The following is a 19657-nucleotide window of genomic DNA, read 5'->3' on the forward strand; positions in this document are numbered from 1 at the left end:
AGTAAATTAAAGTGGGTTCCCAACACTTCTGACCTTTCTGCACCTCAGAAGCCCCTCCAAAAAATAGCATATTAATATGAGTTCATCCTATGGTCAATTGAAATTAGGTCTAGAGTGAGGAAAAGCAATGTGTTCTGTAAGTGCTGTATGCAAATCATTGATCAAATATGTTTGACACAGCTTGTGACTAAATTCCAAATCTGTCTGTGAATTAACTTTTGTCAAGTTGAATATTCCAACTGCATGTTACATATTATCAGTGAGAAAATCTCTGAGCCCACTGAACAAAAATATAAACGCAACATGTAAGGTGTTGGTCTCTGGTTTCATCAGCTAAAAGATCCCAGAAACATTCCATATGCACAAAAATATTATTTCTGTTCAATTTCTTTTTACATTCCTGTTTACATTTCTCCTTTGCCAAGATAATCCATCCACCTGACAGGTCTGGCATAACAAGAAGATGATTAAACAACATCATCAATAAAAGGCCACTCTAAAATGTGCAGGGTTGTCACACAACACAATGCCACAGATGTATCAAGTTTTGAGAGAAAGTGCAATTGGCCTGATGACTGCAAGAATGTCCACCAGAGCTGTTGCCAGAGAATGTAATGTTAATTTCTCCAACAGTGTTTTAGAGAATTTGGCGGTACATCCAACCGGCCTCACAACCGCAGACCACAAGTATTTTCTAAAACATTTTATTTCACCTTTATTTAACCAGGTAGGCCAGTTGAGAACAAGTTCTCATTTACAACTGCGATCTGGTAAAGATAAAGGCGTGGTGTGGGCGAGCGGTTTGCTGATGTCAACGTTGGTGGCGGTGGGGTTATGGTAAGGGCAGGCACAAGCTAGGGACAACAAACCCAATTGCATTTTATCGATGGCAATTTGAATGCACAGAGATACCGTGGCAAGATCCTGAGGCCAATTTTCGTGCTATTTATCTGCCTCCATCACCTCATGTTTCAGCATTATAATGCACGGCCCCATGTCGCAAGGAGCTGTACACTATTCCTGGAAGCTGAAAATGTCCCAGCTCTTCCATAGGCTGCATGCTGACCAGACATGTCACACAATGAGTATGTTTGGGATGCTCTGGATCGACATGTACGACAGCCTTTTTCCGTTCCCGACGATATCCAGCAACTTCGCACAGCCATTGAAGAGGAGTGGGACAACATTCAACAGGCCACAATCAACAGCCTGATCAACTCTATGCGAAGGAGATGTGTCGTGCTGCATGAGGCAAATGGTGGTCACTCCAGATACTGGCTGGTTTTCTGATCCACGCCCCTATCTTTTTTTTAAGGTGTCTGTGACCAACTGATGCATATTTGCCACCAATACTCTTATAGGACACGTCACTGCACTCTATACTCCTCTGTAAACTGGTCATCTCTGTATACCTGTCGCAAGACCCACTGGTTGTTACTTATTTATAAAATCCTCTTAGGCCTCACTCCCCCTATCGGCCGGTAGCCTAGTGGTTAGAGCATTGGGCCAGCAACTGAAAGGTTGCTGGATCAAATCCCTGAGCTGACAAGGTTCAAATCTGTTATTCTGCCCCTGGCCGTAATTGTAAATATGAATTTGTTCTTAACTGACTTGCCTAGTTAAATGAAGGTTAAATAAAAATCTGAGATATCTACTGCAGCCTTCATCCTCCACATACAACACCTGTTCTGCCAGTCACATTCTGTTAAAGGTCCCCAAAGCAGACACATCTCTGGGTCACTTGTCTTTTCAGTTCGCTACAGCTAGTGACTGGAACCACTGGAACGAGCTGCAACAAACACTCAAACTGGACAGTTTTATCTGAATTCAAAGACTCAATCATGGACACTCTTACTGACAGTTGTGGTTGTTTTGTGTGATGTATTGTTGTCTCTACCTTCTTGCCCTTTGTGCTGCTGTCTGTGTCCAACAATGTTTGTACCCTCTTTTATGCTGCTACCATGTTGTGCTGCTGCCAGGTTGTGTTGCTACCATGTTGTTGTCATGTTGTGTGGCTACCATGCTGTGTTGTCATGTGTTGCTGCCTTGCTATGTTGTTATCTTAGGTCTCTCTTTATGTAGTGTTGTCTATCTCGTTGTGTTGTGTCCTGTAGTTTTATTTCATTTATTTTTATTTTGAACCCCAGCCCCGGTCCCTGCAGGAGGCCTTTTGGTAGGCCGTCATTGTAAATAAGAATTTGTTCTTAACTGACTTGTCTAGTTAAATAAAGATTCAATACAAAAATGTAATAAACAGATCTGTATTCCCAGTCCTATGAAAACCTAAGATTAGGGCCTAATTAATTGAATTCAATTCACTGATTTCCTTCTATGAACTCTAATTAAGTAAAATATTTTAAATTGTTCTATGTTACGTTTATATTTTTGTTCAGTATAAATCAAACAGTATGATTAAAATAAAACACATTTTATTGTACTTGGGGAAATGCAATATCTATTATGGGCCAGCTGAATGCATATTTTCATTAAATCGTTTTAGTGTTTTTAAACACAAAATATATACAAGAGTTATAAAACAGTCTCTCAATTAGAAGTTAGTGGTTTGTCACATTCAACTGAGCTGGGTGTTGGTTTCTGTGAATGTTTAATCATGTGTGTTCTCCACAGGAGCAGCGGAACAGCCTCAGTCACAACCAAAGAGAGACTAGCTGGCTGAGCTCAGAGGACCATGCTCAACAAGTGGAGCTGAACGAAGAACTTATTAGTCACAGACTCAATGACACCAGGGACAGAACCCTCAGAAGAAGCATCTGTTAAAGAGCTCTAGAGAGCACATGGAAGACACAGCCACTGGAGCCACTGAAGGCTCTGTACAGAGCTCCATAGACAACACTGAAGACAGCGAAACCACAACACCTGAGCTCCAAAGGGACCACCACTGCAGGATGGCTTCAACACCGTGACTGACTCTAGACCCTCTGGAGTTCCAACAGTACAGCTGGGAACCAGAGCTAAAGACCAGAATAATAGGATACTAAACTCGTGTCTCAAAGCCATTATTGTGTGGTTGTGTGTGTGGCTCTGTGTGTGTTGATTTGTGTGTGTTGTGTGTAGCATTGTGTAGTTTTGTGTGTGCAGTTGGTCATTAGCGGATGTTCCAAACATGGCCAGCATGGCTGTCCAGCTGCTGGGCTTCTTCCTGGGTCTGCTGGGGCTTGTGGGTAGTGTAGTTGCTACAGTGCTCCCCCACTGGTGGCGGACGGCCTATGTGGGCTCTAACATAATCACAGCCACTGCCTACATGAAGGGGCTCTGGATGGAGTGTGTGTGGCACAGCACGGGCACCTACCAGTGTGAAGTACATCGCTCAATGCTGGCTCTGCCACCTGACCTACAGGTAGGAATTATTGGTTGTTTGATTTGTTAATTGATTGGTTGATTGATTAGATTAATTTGAGCACAAGGTAGTTTATTAAATAGGGGGTTGGGTGTATTTTGAGCAACAGCCATTATGATACTTAACTCTTCTCCCTCCCTAGGCGGCACGGGCGTTGATGTTGCTGTCCTGCCTGAACTCCACCCTGGCAGCCCTCGTGTCCTCTGCAGGGATGAAGTGTACCCGCTGTGCCCGCGGCTCGTCCATCAAGCAAGTCCTGGCCATCAGTGGAGGGGTCTGCTTCCTGTCTGCAGGCATGCTCTGCCTAATCACTGTCTGCTGGACAACCAATGATGTCATCCTCGACTTCTACAACCCCATCCTATCTGAAGGTACTATTTAATATATTTAATTAATCTTTTATTTATTTTATTTTATAACTCTGATACCATTTTTTAAAACTTTAACATGTTTGCAGAAATAACAAAATAACAAGAAATGTTACTTTGTGTTGCAGGTATGAAGTATGAGATTGGCATGGCGGTGTATTTGGGCTATGTCTCGGCCTGTCTTAGTCTGATGGGAGGGGTGGTGCTCTGTTGGAACTGTGAGGGGCGGCCCAGGAACCCCCTACATCTACCTCATCATCGCCACCCTTGTCCTACCCTCGTCTTCAACACTATAAACACCCCCAACACCCCAGCACACCCCTACTATCCCCCTGCCGCCCTGAAAGGGAACTACGCCCCCTCATGCACCTCGCTGTCCAGCAATGGCTACAGACTCAATGACTACGTCTGAGGGTTAGAGAACACACTCAATGACTACGTCTGAGGGATAGAGTACACACTCAATGACTACGTCTGAGGGATAGAGAACACACTCAATGACTACGTCTGAGGGATAGAGAACACACTCAATGACTACGTCTGAGGGATAGAGTACACACTCAATGACTACGTCTGAGGGATAGAGAACACACTCAATGACTACGTCTGAGGGATAGAGAACACACTCAATGACTACGTCTGAGGGATAGAGAACACACTCAATGACTACGTCTGAGGGATAGAGAACACACTCAATGACTACGTCTGAGGGATAGAGAACACACTCAATGACTACGTCTGAGGGATAGAGTACACACTCAATGACTACGTCTGAGGGATAGAGAACACACTCAATGACTACGTCTGAGGGATAGAGAACACACTCAATGACTACGTCTGAGGGATAGAGAACACACTCAATGACTACGTCTGAGGGATAGAGAACACACTCAATGACTACGTCTGAGGGATAGAGAACACACTCAATGACTACGTCTGAGGGATAGAGAACACACTCAATGACTACGTCTGAGGGATAGAGTACACACTCAATGACTACGTCTGAGGGATAGAGAACACACTCAATGACTACGTCTGAGGGATAGAGAACACACTCAATGACTACGTCTGAGGGATAGAGAACACACTCAATGACTACGTCTGAGGGATAGAGTACACACTCAATGACTACGTCTGAGGGATAGAGTACACACTCAATGACTACGTCTGAGGGATAGAGAACACACTCAATGACTACGTCTGAGGGATAGAGAACACACTCAATGACTACGTCTGAGGGATAGAAAACACACTCAATGACTACGTCTGAGGGATAGAGAACACACTCAATGACTACGTCTGAGGGATAGAGAACACACTCAATGACTACGTCTGAGGGATAGAGTACACACTCAATGACTACGTCTGAGGGATAGAGAACACACTCAATGACTACGTCTGAGGGATAGAGAACACACTCAATGACTACGTCTGAGGGATAGAGAACACACTCAATGACTACGTCTGAGGGATAGAGAACACACTCAATGACTACGTCTGAGGGATAGAGAACACACTCAATGACTACGTCTGAGGGATAGAGAACACACTCAATGACTACGTCTGAGGGATAGAGTACACACTCAATGACTACGTCTGAGGGATAGAGAACACACTCAATGACTACGTCTGAGGGATAGAGTACACACTCAATGACTACGTCTGAGGGATAGAGAACACACTCAATGACTACGTCTGAGGGATAGAGAACACACTCAATGACTACGTCTGAGGGATAGAGTACACACTCAATGACTACGTCTGAGGGATAGAGAACACACTCAATGACTACGTCTGAGGGATAGAGAACACACTCAATGACTACGTCTGAGGGATAGAGAACACACTCAATGACTACGTCTGAGGGATAGAGTACACACTCATTGACTTTCCAGCAGACCTTCAGAGAGTCCGTGAGGATCAGTGTGCGGTGTGTATGTTGTTCAGGTTTGTCCTTCTCTAGGACTGCCCACAGGCTAATCCTGTATTACTTATCCTGTTGACTTTGTATGTTTACTATAAGAGCCGAGAAACATTAACAGGACTTATTCCTGATACAAAAATGAGCTTCCTTCATAAAGGCCTTTAGGAAAATGACAGCAGGTATGATAATGGTAAGTCAAGTTTTATTTCACATGTATTATTTGTTCCGGTTTCTGCTCATAACTTAATGGCTGTTGCGAAGCACTTCCTGTCTTTATAGTTTTATAGTCTCATATTTGTAAACTGCTTTATACTTATACTGCTATTTTAAAATACAAAGTCACCATGGTGCAACAGACTACGTTTGAGCTTGAGTATGGTGGTAGGATGCTCACTATGTGCATTAGCCTAACTGGACTAAAGCACAAAAACTTCTGGGAAATGTGATCTGCACCAGGCCTACGATGACCACACGGTGGCACCAACAGTCTGTCTAGGGGGTGAGTGGCGTTCACTGTTCAAGAAAGAAAGACTAGCCCAATTGCTTGGCAGATATCCAACTTGTTCTGGGTTGAAGACAGGCAGCTTAGAAATAGGTTTCATTTAAACATAGTCGATGTTTAAATTAAACTGCTTTTTAAAAGGTTCCTAGAATTTCCATTAATTATGTCCAATCCCTATATCAATATATCCAAGTATAACTCCCTTTAAAATTGTATTGGTCTTTCATTTTGACTGCCATTTTAAGTTCGCTAAAGGCTATATTTCATCATTTACACACAGTCCATATCGCAGTCCATGTCAATTCATTATTGTTGTCTGTCTCCTGTTGCAGGCCCCTACCTGCGCTATTAGCCACGGCAGGCACGTGGACAGGTTTATGAGTTGTTTGTGTATTCTAAAGCTATCCAATTAGATGTATCCTCTCCCTGGCAGACCGTCAACATAAAGCAAGGTAAATTAGACAGAGCTGTCAGAAGAACAGATAAGTCAGCTGTCTGGTAGCCTATTCATTAAATTGGTCAACATGTTCAGTCTAAATATAGAAATGAAAAATGCCTTTCCAATCTTCAATGCAAAAAGAGGTCCATTGCTCTTAGAAATTAGACAATGTCTCTATGAAATGTAGTTGGTGGGGGTTCTTGCAGGAATCTAATTGCCCATCTAATTGCCCAACAGAAACATTTGGATTTTAATTTGAAAGGACAGCAGGTTCAGTCACTTAACTGAAACATTTAAAGATCTCCTCAATTTAAGGTTAATGTCTCTTGTATGATCTAAATTGATATTGTTATTTTCATATTTGTGCAACTCTTTCCCAAACAGAAAATGGACACAATTCAATGGATATCAACCAACAAAGAAGTAAGAATATGTAGGCTATAAGAATATGTTGAAGGCTAGTTGTATTAGGTGCAGATGACTGAACTGCTCACTTTTGTGTCTGCAGGTATACAGATGAGGAGCCATACAAAGGTATGTCAATTGGTTTTGGTATGTTACACAGATCACATTTACCATCCTCCTCACTTACCTCTTCAATTAATATCCCATAGGCCTCTACATTATGGACAATGTATGTGTATGAAGACCATAATCAAAGCAGTTTTTTAAATTCACATTTACCACAAAAACTAGGGTATGAATACTGTTGTGTGCATGTTTTGTTAATCATCTGCATAATTACTATTTTTGCAATTCACACCCTCCCTACACCTCTGATGAATATCACCATGAACTTCAAAATCATTCTGGTTATGGGTAGGAAGAACATCAACACGCCAGAGGATATGTCTATTGGACTTGGGGTTCTGCTGGGAGTTTTTACCTCGTATTTACATTTTTTAATTGTGCTTTTCCATTGAAACCATAATAAACACTGATAACAAAAAATATTGTGTTATTGTTATGCATATGATTAATACTAATAATAACAGGGGGGGGGGTTGAGAAATGTACCTCAAAACCTTCTCCAAAAGGTTCTTTGAGGATCAATAAAAAGTGGTTATTCAAAGAACTTCTAGGGGTTCCCCCACAGTTTCAGTTTGAAGAACCCCTATAGGATACCCCAGGAATCTTTTATTTTTAGAGTGTAGATTGGATGGATGTGGCTGTTTCCAAATTTCAGGACCGTGGACAGCAACAATCGGACAATTGCGACTTTATACTCCAAATCCCTGATGAGCTATCTCCAAATACTTGACGCACACCACGCAGAGCTACTCAATGCACACTGAAAGTAGAACAATGTTGGTGTAGGTCAGGGATCATCAACTAGAGCGGATGGTCGGGGTCTGAACATAATTCTAAATCATTTGTAGACTGCAAATTGACTGCAAAAAGCCCACACAAATATATTTGACTTAAACATAATTATTTCAAACCTCGCTTACATTTGTATAGGATCACGTCTCTCTATCATCTGTGGGAATATACCAAAATTAAAATCACGTGGAGATGATTTCCTGGTGGTCCCCCCCCCCCCAGGCTAATTTATGCATTTTTTGTTTAAAAATGTTTCGTCTGACTGATTCTCGTTCCTATTGCCCATGGCTATAATGTTAGACACTATCCTGCATAAAATGGTCCATGTTTTAACAGATAGATAAATCATTTAAATGTTACTGGATGTAGCAAGAGAAAGGCCATCCATCCAGCATTCCAACCGCCCACTATCTCAATATTCTCCCCCGTAAAAAATCCCAGTGCTTTCATTTCCACTCAACAGGCCCCTGTGTGAACGTCAATCACGTCTAAATGTAACCTGGAGAGTTAACGGGGTCCATTCAAACCGGACGTTTTAGAGGACATCTCTCCCCTGGGTGAACGTCAATCACGTCTAAATGTAACCTGGAGAGTTAACGGGGTCCATTCAAACCGGACGTTTTAGAGGACATCTCTCCCCTGGGTGAACGTCAATCACGTCTAAATGTAACCTGGAAAGTTAACGGGGTCCATTCAAACCGGACGTTTTAGAGGACATCTCTCCCCTGGGTGTGCGTCATGCCATTACCTATTAGTTCTTTTCCTGTCCTTTCCTGGAAGACCTTCACTGTCTGCCTCTACACAACCTGTCACCTTTATTGATAAACCAAACCCACCACTCCCCTTCAGCTTCTCACGCCCATACCCCCACCCCCCTCTGACGAATATTCCTCTCATAAACCACACCGGGGAATTACACACGGGTGGCGTGGATTACGTTGAGTTCTAAGATTTTTCCTACCAGGATCTTACCCATTATTTTCTGGAAATCCAGTTGGTCGCTCTTTTGCAACCACCACCCGACGTCCATTTAAGAGCCAACTATAAAGGTAGGAGGAACACACACTGTGTCCTGGATAGGGTACTCCCTCGTTCTCCAAACAATTGTCTTTACATATATGTTTCAACCGGTTTGTTAATTAACTGTCGACTCAGATTTCATTCAATTAAAGTAGAAGCCATTAGCTGAAATTGCGTGTGTGTGTGAGAGATCGGCGGGTCTTTGAAAGGAAGTCGATTTTACTGCTTTAGCCGCTCCTGAAACCCTGCCGTCAGCAAAAATTAAACCTGGAAAGTGATTTGATTTTGGTGGTGTGGCACGAAAGACACATCCAGTTAAAATGTCTCAGCACTTTATTTTCCTAGTAGGGCGCGCGCTCCGGGATGCGTAATGCGCTTTTTACGCACATGTGAAACCGGTGTAAAACATAGCCTTTTCTACATCTGATAAAACATGGTTACAATCACAATCCCTGTTTTACTTTAAACATTATTGCTAAACCCATAATCATTCGTGGGTGTATTATGTAGCCTACATGATTTTGGTTAACATGTAAATAAAAAACAGTCCACAAAATCTTCAACAAAAGAGTGGAAAGAGAGAAAGCTCAAAATGTCAAATAATATTATAGCCAATACAAATTCAACTAATTGTTATTTAGCCAATTATGTAATAAAACATTTACATCTGTTTGTCTTAAGAAGACACACGTTTGATTGTGCGTCTGATGACCACTTTACCGGGAGTGGCTGAGTGGCTTTTTCCTCTCCATCCCTGGCGCAGGTCTCAATGAAACGCCGTTCCTCACGCAGAGACTGATCACGGCAGTGGAAGAGGATGGCCGTCCACGCTGAGGGGATCGTGGCTATAGTGATCTTCTACTTGCTTATTCTGGCCGTGGGGATATGGGCCGCGTGGAAGAACAAAAACTCCGGGGTGTCGGAGGGCCAGGACCGCAGTGAAACCATCATGGTGGGCGGGAGGGACATTGGGTTGTTCGTCGGTGGATTCACCATGACGGGTGAGTTGTGACATGTTTTTAGACTTCGCGACTTGGAGAGAGATTGTGGCAGGGCTGGGTTGGCTTATAACATGTAATTCATGATTTGAAAACCTACAATTGTTTCCTATGAGGATGGTTTACATTTAAATGTGGACTTCTTCCTAAATTGACTGAATTGTTGGAGAGGAATTGCACCTTGCTTTTATTTCCAAATATTTCCGCTGTCAACTTTAGAGACAGTTTAGTGATGGGGAAATTGAAATCAATCATGTTCCTCATGACACAATGGAAACTGACGTAATAAGACTATTTCCCCCCACACAGCAGTCAGACCAGCACCGCGGACCGGTTTTACGCACGGACCTTTATCAGCTGTTGCGATAGGCATCGCGAAAATCAATTACCTACATTTCAACGACAGCTGTTGTATCGAGTTGGAGAACACAATGTATCGACAGGCTATTGTAAATGCACACCGTCTCATTGTCAGAATTATTCCCTTGTTTTAGTGAGAACAACATTAATTGACGCCAAAGTTCATTAAAGACCCAGAGCATTTCCTAACTCATCTCTTTGATGCTATTTTAATAACAGACCCCGGAGGTGCAGGCTTTTATAGGCGCGAAAAGTCATCAATTATTTATTTTCCGCCAGTTACAGAAATGCTCAGGAAAATAATGGTGGCCTAATTGATCTATGTGAACCGTTTCATAACTTACCAATCCTGTCATATTCATTAGCTTTATTAACTGGGAATAACAACTAGGTTATTAACGTTCTGTGATTTATTCGACTAAATATATCAGATTTGACATTGTTTGTATGATTGGATATTAGTTGTGTGATTAATTTGAAGGCTACAATGTGGCTTTAAAATTAAGTCTATGAAAAACATAAAACTATAAAGACATCTCAACAATTTGAAACATTTTTTTAGACAAGCTTATTCATGTGTGTTAAATATTTGTATATATCTTAAACTATGTGATGAACCTCTCCTCCAGCGACATGGGTGGGCGGCGGCTACATCAACGGGACAGCAGAGTATGTCTACCTGCCTGACTACGGCCTTGCCTGGGCTCAGGCTCCCTTTGGATACGCCCTCAGTCTGGTAGTAGGTAAGGACACTAACCAATTGTGTTGGGATTCATCATCATCAATGAAGGGTAGTACATAGTACAGTTGTTCCACCAATTAGGTGCCTTTTGAGGGTAGTGTAACTTTCACCAAATGTATACATTCTGTTCAACTTCATAAAAAAACGAGTTTTCCCATCTCAAGAGGTTAAATTAAAAAAATACTATAGTGTCTATTAGCCTAAGTGTCAAATATAGTAACAGGGTTGAGTGTAACAGTGTTGAAAATGTCATCTTATATCAGCTATAAATCCCCTTGCTAAAGGGGGAATGGCAGCTTGTTGTGTGCAACAGGGAGGGGTCATTGAATGGCAGCTTTACAAATCATTTAAATTGTAAGAATATTTCTAGCCTGGCTATCTGTGGGTAACAGCGTTGATGTGTTATGCTCGACACTCTCAGTTTTTCACTACAAAACACCAGAAAATGGCCAAAAATAGTAGAACCAGCTCACCTGCTTTTACACTATGATTTGACTATTAGATGTTCATTGTTTCTCACCATAGTAAAACAAGAGTTCACTTCATGTAACAGGCTTGACATTAAAATGAGACACAGGTTGTAGTTGTTTTTGAACCTTATAATGAATCACTAATCATTTTGTGGGACAACCCAGTATCTCAATGACGATGTTGGTTAATGGTGTCTCTCTCGTGCTCCAGGTGGCCTGTTCTTTGCCAAGCCCATGCGCTCCAGGGGATACGTCACCATGCTGGACCCGTTCCAGCAGATATATGGGAAGCGCATGGGGGGGCTGCTCTTCATTCCCGCGCTCATGGGGGAGATCTTCTGGTCTGCCGCCATCTTGTCAGCCCTGGGTAGGCTTGGGAACCATACTATTTTAACGCCAATATTCAAATGAAAAATCCTTATTGAAAAGGGAGAGCTGAGGAAAATGAATACGCTATACATTCTTCAATAATCAGGCGTTAGACTGTAGCACCACGTGTTTATTTATTTGACACATCCGACCTGACTTCATACCTGCTGCTGATGTGTGTGTGTCCCTGTGTTTTGTCTAGGAGCTACTCTGAGTGTGATTGTGGACATTGACATCAACATGTCGGTGGTGATCTCGGCCCTGATAGCCATCTTCTACACCCTGGTAGGAGGCCTGTACTCTGTGGCCTACACGGACGTGGTGCAGCTCTTCTGTATCTTCCTGGGACTAGTGAGTCCAACACAAAGCGTACTTCCTCCTTTGCCATACAACTCCAGGATGATGTACTCTCCAGCACTGATCATGGTGCTGAAACCCCCCCACCCTTCCCCTCATCTCTCTCTCTCTCGCTCTCTCTCAGTGGGTCAGTGTGCCGTTTGCCCTGTACAACCCAGCGGTGTCAAGCATCAGTGTGACAGCTAAAGAGGCTGTGTACCAGACACCCTGGCTGGGTAAGATAGACTCAGCAGACACCTGGATGTGGATCGACAACTTCTGTCTTCTGGTATGTCATCAGTCACTATAATCATCATGCAATTATATTGACTATAATGTAATTATGCTTAGGTTTGGAGTATGTATTCATTATAAGCTGTGCGTTGGTTTGTTGTGTATTGACTGTGGTGTTTCTGTCCCTAGATGTTGGGGGGGATTCCATGGCAGGTGTATTTTCAACGGGTTCTCTCTGCCTCTTCAGCTACGTACGCCCAGGTTCTGTCCTTCATCGCTGCCGCAGGCTGCCTGGTCATGGCTGTCCCCTCCGTCCTCATAGGAGCGATAGGGGCCTCCACAGGTAAACACACGCACACACGCACACACACACTCACATATACACAGGCACTCACATACACACACACAAACATTTGTCTCACACATATTTTCTCATTCATTACGTTGTTCATATCCATGAATCCACTCACATTATTTACTAATGGGAAGTATGATAAAAAGCCCCATCTTTCTCTATTAGCTTGTTTCTACAATGTAGCTCAGCTCAGATGTATACACCAGTAGGCAGGATACAGTGGGATGTAAACAACACCAGACGGCTCCTGTCATACAGCACGAAGAGGGATTCATTAGGAGATGTGATTTCTGTCAATATTACATCAGAAGGAAGACTAATTAATTAGGTTGATCTGAAGATTCTTCATCAAAGTCACTATTAATCAACAGCTGTTTGTTCAAGTCCAGAAGTGAGAAGGAGAGTGAGACTGACTGACTAGGGTATGACTGACACGGACGAGTGAGGAGAAGGGGGAAGTGGTAGAATGGAGGGGGAGAGGAGGTACTCAGATGGCAGATATATGTTCTGGTGTTGTGGGGATTTATTCCTCTGTTGAGAAGCTGTATCTTGCCTGTTGAGATACATGCAGTTCCTGTCATCACTGATGAAATGACAACGTTCAGAATAGTGTCGTACTATGGCTTCGAGACTAGAGATATTTTATAACAGACAGATTGAATCACATCTGTTGTATGTACGGATTTGAGTAAACCCTTCCCATATACATTTGATAAACCCTCCTAATGAATCCCCCATATACATTTAATAAACCCTGCCCATATACATTTGATAAATCCTGCCCATATACATTTGATAAACCCTGCCCATATACATTTGATAAACCCCGCCCATATACATTTGATAAACCCCGCCCATATACATTTGATAAACCCCGCCCATATACATTTGATAAACCACGCCCATATACATTTGATAAACCCCGCCCATATACATTTGATAAACCCCGCCCATATACATTTGATAAACCCCGCCCATATACATTTGATAAACCCCGCCCATATACATTTGATAAACCCTGCCCATATACATTTGATAAAACCCGCCCATATACATTTGATAAACCCCGCCCATATACATTTGATAAACCCCGCCCATATACATTTGATAAACCCCGCCCATATACATTTGATAAACCCTGCCCATATACATTTGATAAACCCGCCCATATACATTTGATAAACCCGCCCATATACATTTGATAAACCCCGCCCATATACATTTCATAAACCCCGCCCATATACAGTTGATAAACCCCGCCCATATACATTTGATAAACCCCGCCCATATACATTTGATAAACCCCGCCCATATACATTTGATAAACCCCGCCCATATACATTTGATAAACCCCGCCCATATACATTTGATAAACCCCGCCCATAAACATTTGATAAACCCCGCCCATATACATTTGATAAACCCCGCCCATATACATTTGATAAACCCCGCCCATATACATTTGATAAACCCCGCCCATATACATTTGATAAACCCCGCCCATATACATTTGATAAACCCCGCCCATATACATTTGATAAACCCCGCCCATATACATTTGATAAACCCCGCCCATAAACATTTGATAAACCCCGCCCATATACATTTGATAAACCCCGCCCATATACATTTGATAAACCCTGCCCATATACATTTGATAAACCCTGCCCATATACATTTGATAAACCCCGCCCATATACATTTGATAAACCCCGCCCATAAACATTTGATAAACCCCGCCCATATACATTTGATAAACCCCGCCCATATACATTTGATAAACCCTGCCCATATACATTTGATAAACCCCGCCCATATACATTTGATAAACCCCGCCCATATACATTTGATAAACCCCGCCCATATACATTTGATAAACCCCGCCCATATACATTTGATAAACCCCGCCCATATACATTTGATAAACCCCGCCCATATACATTTGATAAACCCCGCCCATATACATTTTGGGCCGAAAGTACGTAAACTACTATGTCTGTTGTATTCCCCAGACTGGAACCAGACTACATACGGGGCAATTCCTCCCAAAGAGAAGGACCAATCAGATATGATCCTGCCCATCGTGCTGCAGCACCTGTGCCCACCCTGGATCTCCTTCTTTGGTCTGGGGGCGGTGTCTGCCGCTGTGATGTCATCAGCGGACTCCTCCATCCTTTCAGCCAGTTCAATGTTCGCCAGAAACATCTACAAGCTGGCCTTCAGACAGTCTGTGAGTACACACACACACACACACACACACACACACACACATACACACATACACACATACATACATATGCAGGCACGCACAGTAAACAAACAGGAAACACAAGGTACACAAGTGCACACAGATACAAACACTAAAGTCCCTCCTCCCCTTTCCTTCTCCTTAACCCCCATAGGCGACAGACCGTGAGATCGTGTGGGTGATGCGTATCACCATCTTTGTGTTCGGAGCTCTGGCCACGGCCATGGCGTTGCTCACAGGGACAGTATACGGCCTGTGGTACCTGAGCTCCGACCTGGTCTATGTTATCATCTTCCCACAGCTGCTCAGCGTGCTCTTCATCAAAGGAACCAACACGTACGGCTCGGTGGCCGGCTACGTCTTCGGTCTGCTGCTGCGTATCGGGGGAGGGGAGCCCTACCTCAAACTACCCCCCTTTATCTACTACCCCGGCTGGGTGCAACAGGAGAAGATCCACCACCTGACTGGAGACGTGGAGTACTTCATCCAGCAGCGCTTCCCCTTTAAAACGGTCTCCATGCTGGCCTCCTTCCTGGGTAACGTGGCCTTCTCCTACCTGCTCAAGTACCTGTTTGAGTCTGGGACTCTGTCTCATAAGTATGACTTCATGGATGCTGTGGTATCCAAACACAGTAAGGAGATCATGGACAAGACCACGTTGGTCAGTAACGACAACATCATCTTGTCGGAGATGGCGCCGGTCAAAACGCACCTCAGCACCTCACTGGCCGGGGCGTTTACAAACACAGAGGCTCTCAGTGACGATGAGTTGTCCAGCCCCGAGTCCTTAAACAACCACCAGGAGTAGAGACCAGGACCCAAAGCCCAGGACCCAGAGCCAGACCTAGACCCAGAACTGACTAGAACCAGCCCTCCTGGGGACCTACCCTCCTACAGAATTTTGCTCCAGCCTTGCTCTAACATACCTGACGCTACTAATCAGCATCTTTAATAGCTCAACTAGGTGTGCTACAGTAAGGCTGGAGCAAAAGCCTGCATACCAATTTCTCTCCAGCAGAAGGGTTAGCCAGCCCTGATGTAGATCCTTGAACCCAGGCCCAGACCAGGTCTGTCCAGCCATCCAGCCCCGTCGTGTTCTCATCATATCAACCACTGACTGACTCTCTGCGAATCAAACGCCACGGCCATTTTAGTTTTCTGTTCTCAGTGCTGCTACAGTAAATGGAGTCATTATAAAGGTAAGGTAATCAAGGTATAAAATATAACTGTCTGTATGTGTCAATAGGGAGCTCTGATATGGATGCCAGCCCAGAGGGTGATGAGAATAATGCAATATTTAATTGTGTGTGTGTGTGTACGTGTGTACGTACGTGTGTGTGTGCGTGAACAAATTCATATCCATTAGTTATGTGTCTGAAATCAGCTTTAGATTATTTCATTTATTTATTTAGATTATTTCCTAATTTGCTTATAATTAATTTACTAATACAGCAATACTGTTTTTAGGGTCCATGCTTTAAATATATGTCATTACAAATCATTCCAAACTGTTTATTGTTTTTTATCTTGATAGCAAAACATAACATTTCAGTTTGTTTTTATGTTGTGTGCTCATAATCTAATTTACACACAATAACCTGGTACAGTTCAGAATACTCAGTGTTAACAGTATTTCCATAGTAACCAGATTTGAACAGAGCTGAGAAGAGAAACTCCTATTCCATGTTGTCCATGTCCCAAAATCCTCCTCTCTGCAGGTGGAGAGGTTCAATACTGTGCTGTTGTGTTGGAGGGGAACACTTGTTATATTTCACAGTCTTACATCACATTTTTACTGAGAAACTACTGTGTGTCAGCAATATAGGTGACAAGACATACAAATACTGTATTAATAGCTATACTGGTTGAAAGTGGACCTAGCTGTGGTTTTCATCCATCTGCATCAGAAATTACACCATATTCCCTATATAGTGCACTACTTTTGGCCAGAGCCACATAAGGTTAGGTAGTGTGCTCTATAGGAAATAGGGTACCATTTGAGATGGGCCCTATAATCGTTTGTTACCTTCTCTAAACTGTTATTGAGTGCAGAGCAGCAGCAGAGCGGCAGAGGGGTTGGAGAGGCTGAGATTGCTCCTCCAGGGATCGTATCAATAACCCGTTTGCACGGACGATTCGATTCTTCTCCGTCCGTCTGCCCCAAGAACATTTGATTGGTGTTCCAAGCTGGCTATGAGCTGAGACAGGAAAAGAACAGCACTGGTTGTTTTGGTATCAGTGGTTGTAATGATTGGAAGCTGAGCAGGTCCTATGCTGAGTGAATGATAGGTGAACGCTAACAGGGCCCGGCTCTAGCCTTTTGGGGAGCCCATGTTTTATGCTTTAAACTTAATTTCCTGAGATTCTACACATTTGCCATGGAGTGTAGTGAAAATTTTCCAATTTATAACACATTTCATGCAATAGTACACATTTTGCCGTGAGGCAGATAGATTTTTTTTGCAGTTTTACAGCAAATTTTCGGCAATTTTATCCATTTTGCCATGGGGTGGAAAGATATTTTTGCAGTTTTAAAGCAAATTTCCTGCAATTCTACACATTTTGTAATAACTTATGCCATGTTAATCTAATATCTGACTGAGAATGCCAAACAAAATCAATGGGGGCCTGCTGGAGGTCAGGCCCCCTGGGCATTTGGTATTCGGCCGTGATTAGTACAAGTTTAGATAGCTGACAAGTTTAACTACCACTCTAAAAATTGTTAGCTGACATGACTAACTGAGTGGCTGTCAGTAGCTAGGTTTCCATCCAATTTCGACAGATTTTCATGCAGATATTCTCAAACCTGCATAAAATAATATGCTTATTTTTGCACCAGAGAATGTGTTTCCATTAAACTAACGTTTTGCCTTTAAAATACTGTGCGTGACGTAATGTAGATGAAAATAACTTTTGTGGTTAAATTTCCATTTAACAGTACCAAATGAAAAATAATAGTTAAATGGGTTTCAATCACATTTTCAGCTCTACTGATGGTTTTGTCACAAAACCTTTTGAGTTATATAATGTATCCACTCCGGTCTTGGCACGTGTGCTCTAGCCAGCAGCTGGCAGATACAGTGCAGGTAGATTACCTATGTTATGAGATTATTATGGATAAGAGTGTGTTTTTCAAACGGCAGTTAGGAATCGATCATGTCACCAGAAGAAGACCCTCTATATTTTTTGGAAAGGAGCATCAAATTCATCACCTTGCACATTTCCGAGTCATAGTAGGAGGACCACACCATATATCATTGCATCACTCCAAGTTTCGATAGGATGGTTATTATACCAATTTTGCGCATAAAGGCTCTTCCACTACCATTTCTCACATAATTCATTTTACAGACACAAGAAGATCACACCATGTTGAACAAACACATTGTCTGTTGGCATTTATAAAATTGTATCGGCATTTCATGTTTCCATCAGCCCAGTCGTGACTTTTAATGCATCAGGTAATTCACGCTGATGAACTGGCTCCATGGAAACGTAGTCAGTGAACTGACATAAGAAGAAAGAACTGCTGATGCACAACCACATTTCTAAATAGCACCTGGTGTATTATACTATTCTAACTGTCAATGGTAAGTTGAGACCCTGACCCACCTTTTTAAAACATTTGTGGGGGGGACCTCCTAGCAGCCAGGGGTCCTAAGCTTATGTCTCTTATGCCTCGAACCAGCCCTAAACGCTGAGGAAGGTCTGTTGACCAATAGGTTGGTCAGAGAAAACATGTCAAAATGCAGATTTGAGATGATGATGGGAAATTTGGTTGTTGTTTTGATGTTGTTGAGTATTTCTATTCTCTGCTTCACTCCTCTCAAATAGTATTTGTTAGTAAATATTTGCTGGTCTTAATATATGATTTTAATCTGTTTGAATTATGGCCTTAATTTGGGTAGTATTGGGAGCTAGTCTGATGCTATGCAAAGTGTCAGAGTGGACTTGTGTGTCAGGCAGTCTGTTTAGAATGTAATGTGAATGTAAAGTTTCCTCTCTTCAACCAGGAGACCAGGCTTCATGCTGTCTTATGTGCTACAGTATCACTGGAAAACCAAATCAAAATGGAAGAATAAAAAACATAATCACATCAGTTGCTCGGCTGGCTATACTAAATGTGCTTCTATGTCGTAAATGGAAATATATATGTTTATGTGTGATACATGTATATACCAACAAAGTCAGCATATGAACAAATGGAATATACGTTTCAATGCAACATTATCAATTATTTATCCGTTTAAGTGGGGTGAAATTACAGCTACATAATTAATTATTTATTTATGCAGTGTCTATAAAATTATGGTGATTAATATGTGAGGTAAATAAATGATATTATTTAGCACATTGATCATTTGTCTTTCATTGTTTTTGTTTATTACATATAACCAGTGCAGTATGAGAGCTGTAAACAGCTGGTATAAAGAGAGTGCTGACTGGCTGATTTGATAGCTCTGGGTAACATACCACGGTAAGCGAGACTGGCTAACAACATGACGGGCCAAGGTCTTCCCTTTACTCTCTAAAAATCTATCCAGCTCCAGTGATTTTGTTGGTACTTATGTGTAGCCCTACCTCTGCGATCTCCAATCAAGGCATGAAACC

General features: G+C 42.4%; 2 protein-coding genes across 3 annotated transcripts; both read left to right on the top strand.

Annotated features, from left to right (window-relative positions):
* Window positions 1-3121: 3121 nt before the first annotated feature.
* On the top strand, window positions 3122-4138 carry LOC135546973 (claudin-14-like). Its single transcript, XM_064975533.1, has 3 exons — window positions 3122-3358; window positions 3501-3729; window positions 3855-4138. The coding sequence occupies exons 1-3, from the start codon at window positions 3125-3127 to the stop codon at window positions 4136-4138; spliced, it is 747 nt and encodes a 248-aa protein (XP_064831605.1). The 5' UTR covers window positions 3122-3124.
* A 4701-nt stretch (window positions 4139-8839) lies between these two features.
* LOC135547488 (high-affinity choline transporter 1-like) lies at window positions 8840-19395 on the top strand. 2 transcript variants are annotated; one of them, XM_064976543.1, is made up of 9 exons: window positions 8840-8963; window positions 9698-9935; window positions 10922-11035; window positions 11716-11871; window positions 12076-12224; window positions 12355-12498; window positions 12633-12786; window positions 14811-15028; window positions 15201-19395. In XM_064976543.1, exons 2-9 carry the CDS (start codon window positions 9752-9754, stop codon window positions 15852-15854), a joined length of 1773 nt encoding a protein of 590 aa, XP_064832615.1. In that variant the 5' UTR covers window positions 8840-8963; window positions 9698-9751; the 3' UTR covers window positions 15855-19395. The 2 variants fall into 2 exon arrangements, with proteins under 2 accessions (XP_064832615.1, XP_064832616.1); XM_064976544.1 differs by lacking the exon at window positions 9698-9935 and having other exon boundaries at window positions 8934-8963.
* The last annotated feature ends 262 nt before the right edge of the window (window positions 19396-19657 follow it).

Source organism: Oncorhynchus masou, chromosome 10 (genome assembly GCF_036934945.1).
Source record: "Oncorhynchus masou masou isolate Uvic2021 chromosome 10, UVic_Omas_1.1, whole genome shotgun sequence".
NCBI lineage: Eukaryota > Metazoa > Chordata > Actinopteri > Salmoniformes > Salmonidae > Oncorhynchus > Oncorhynchus masou.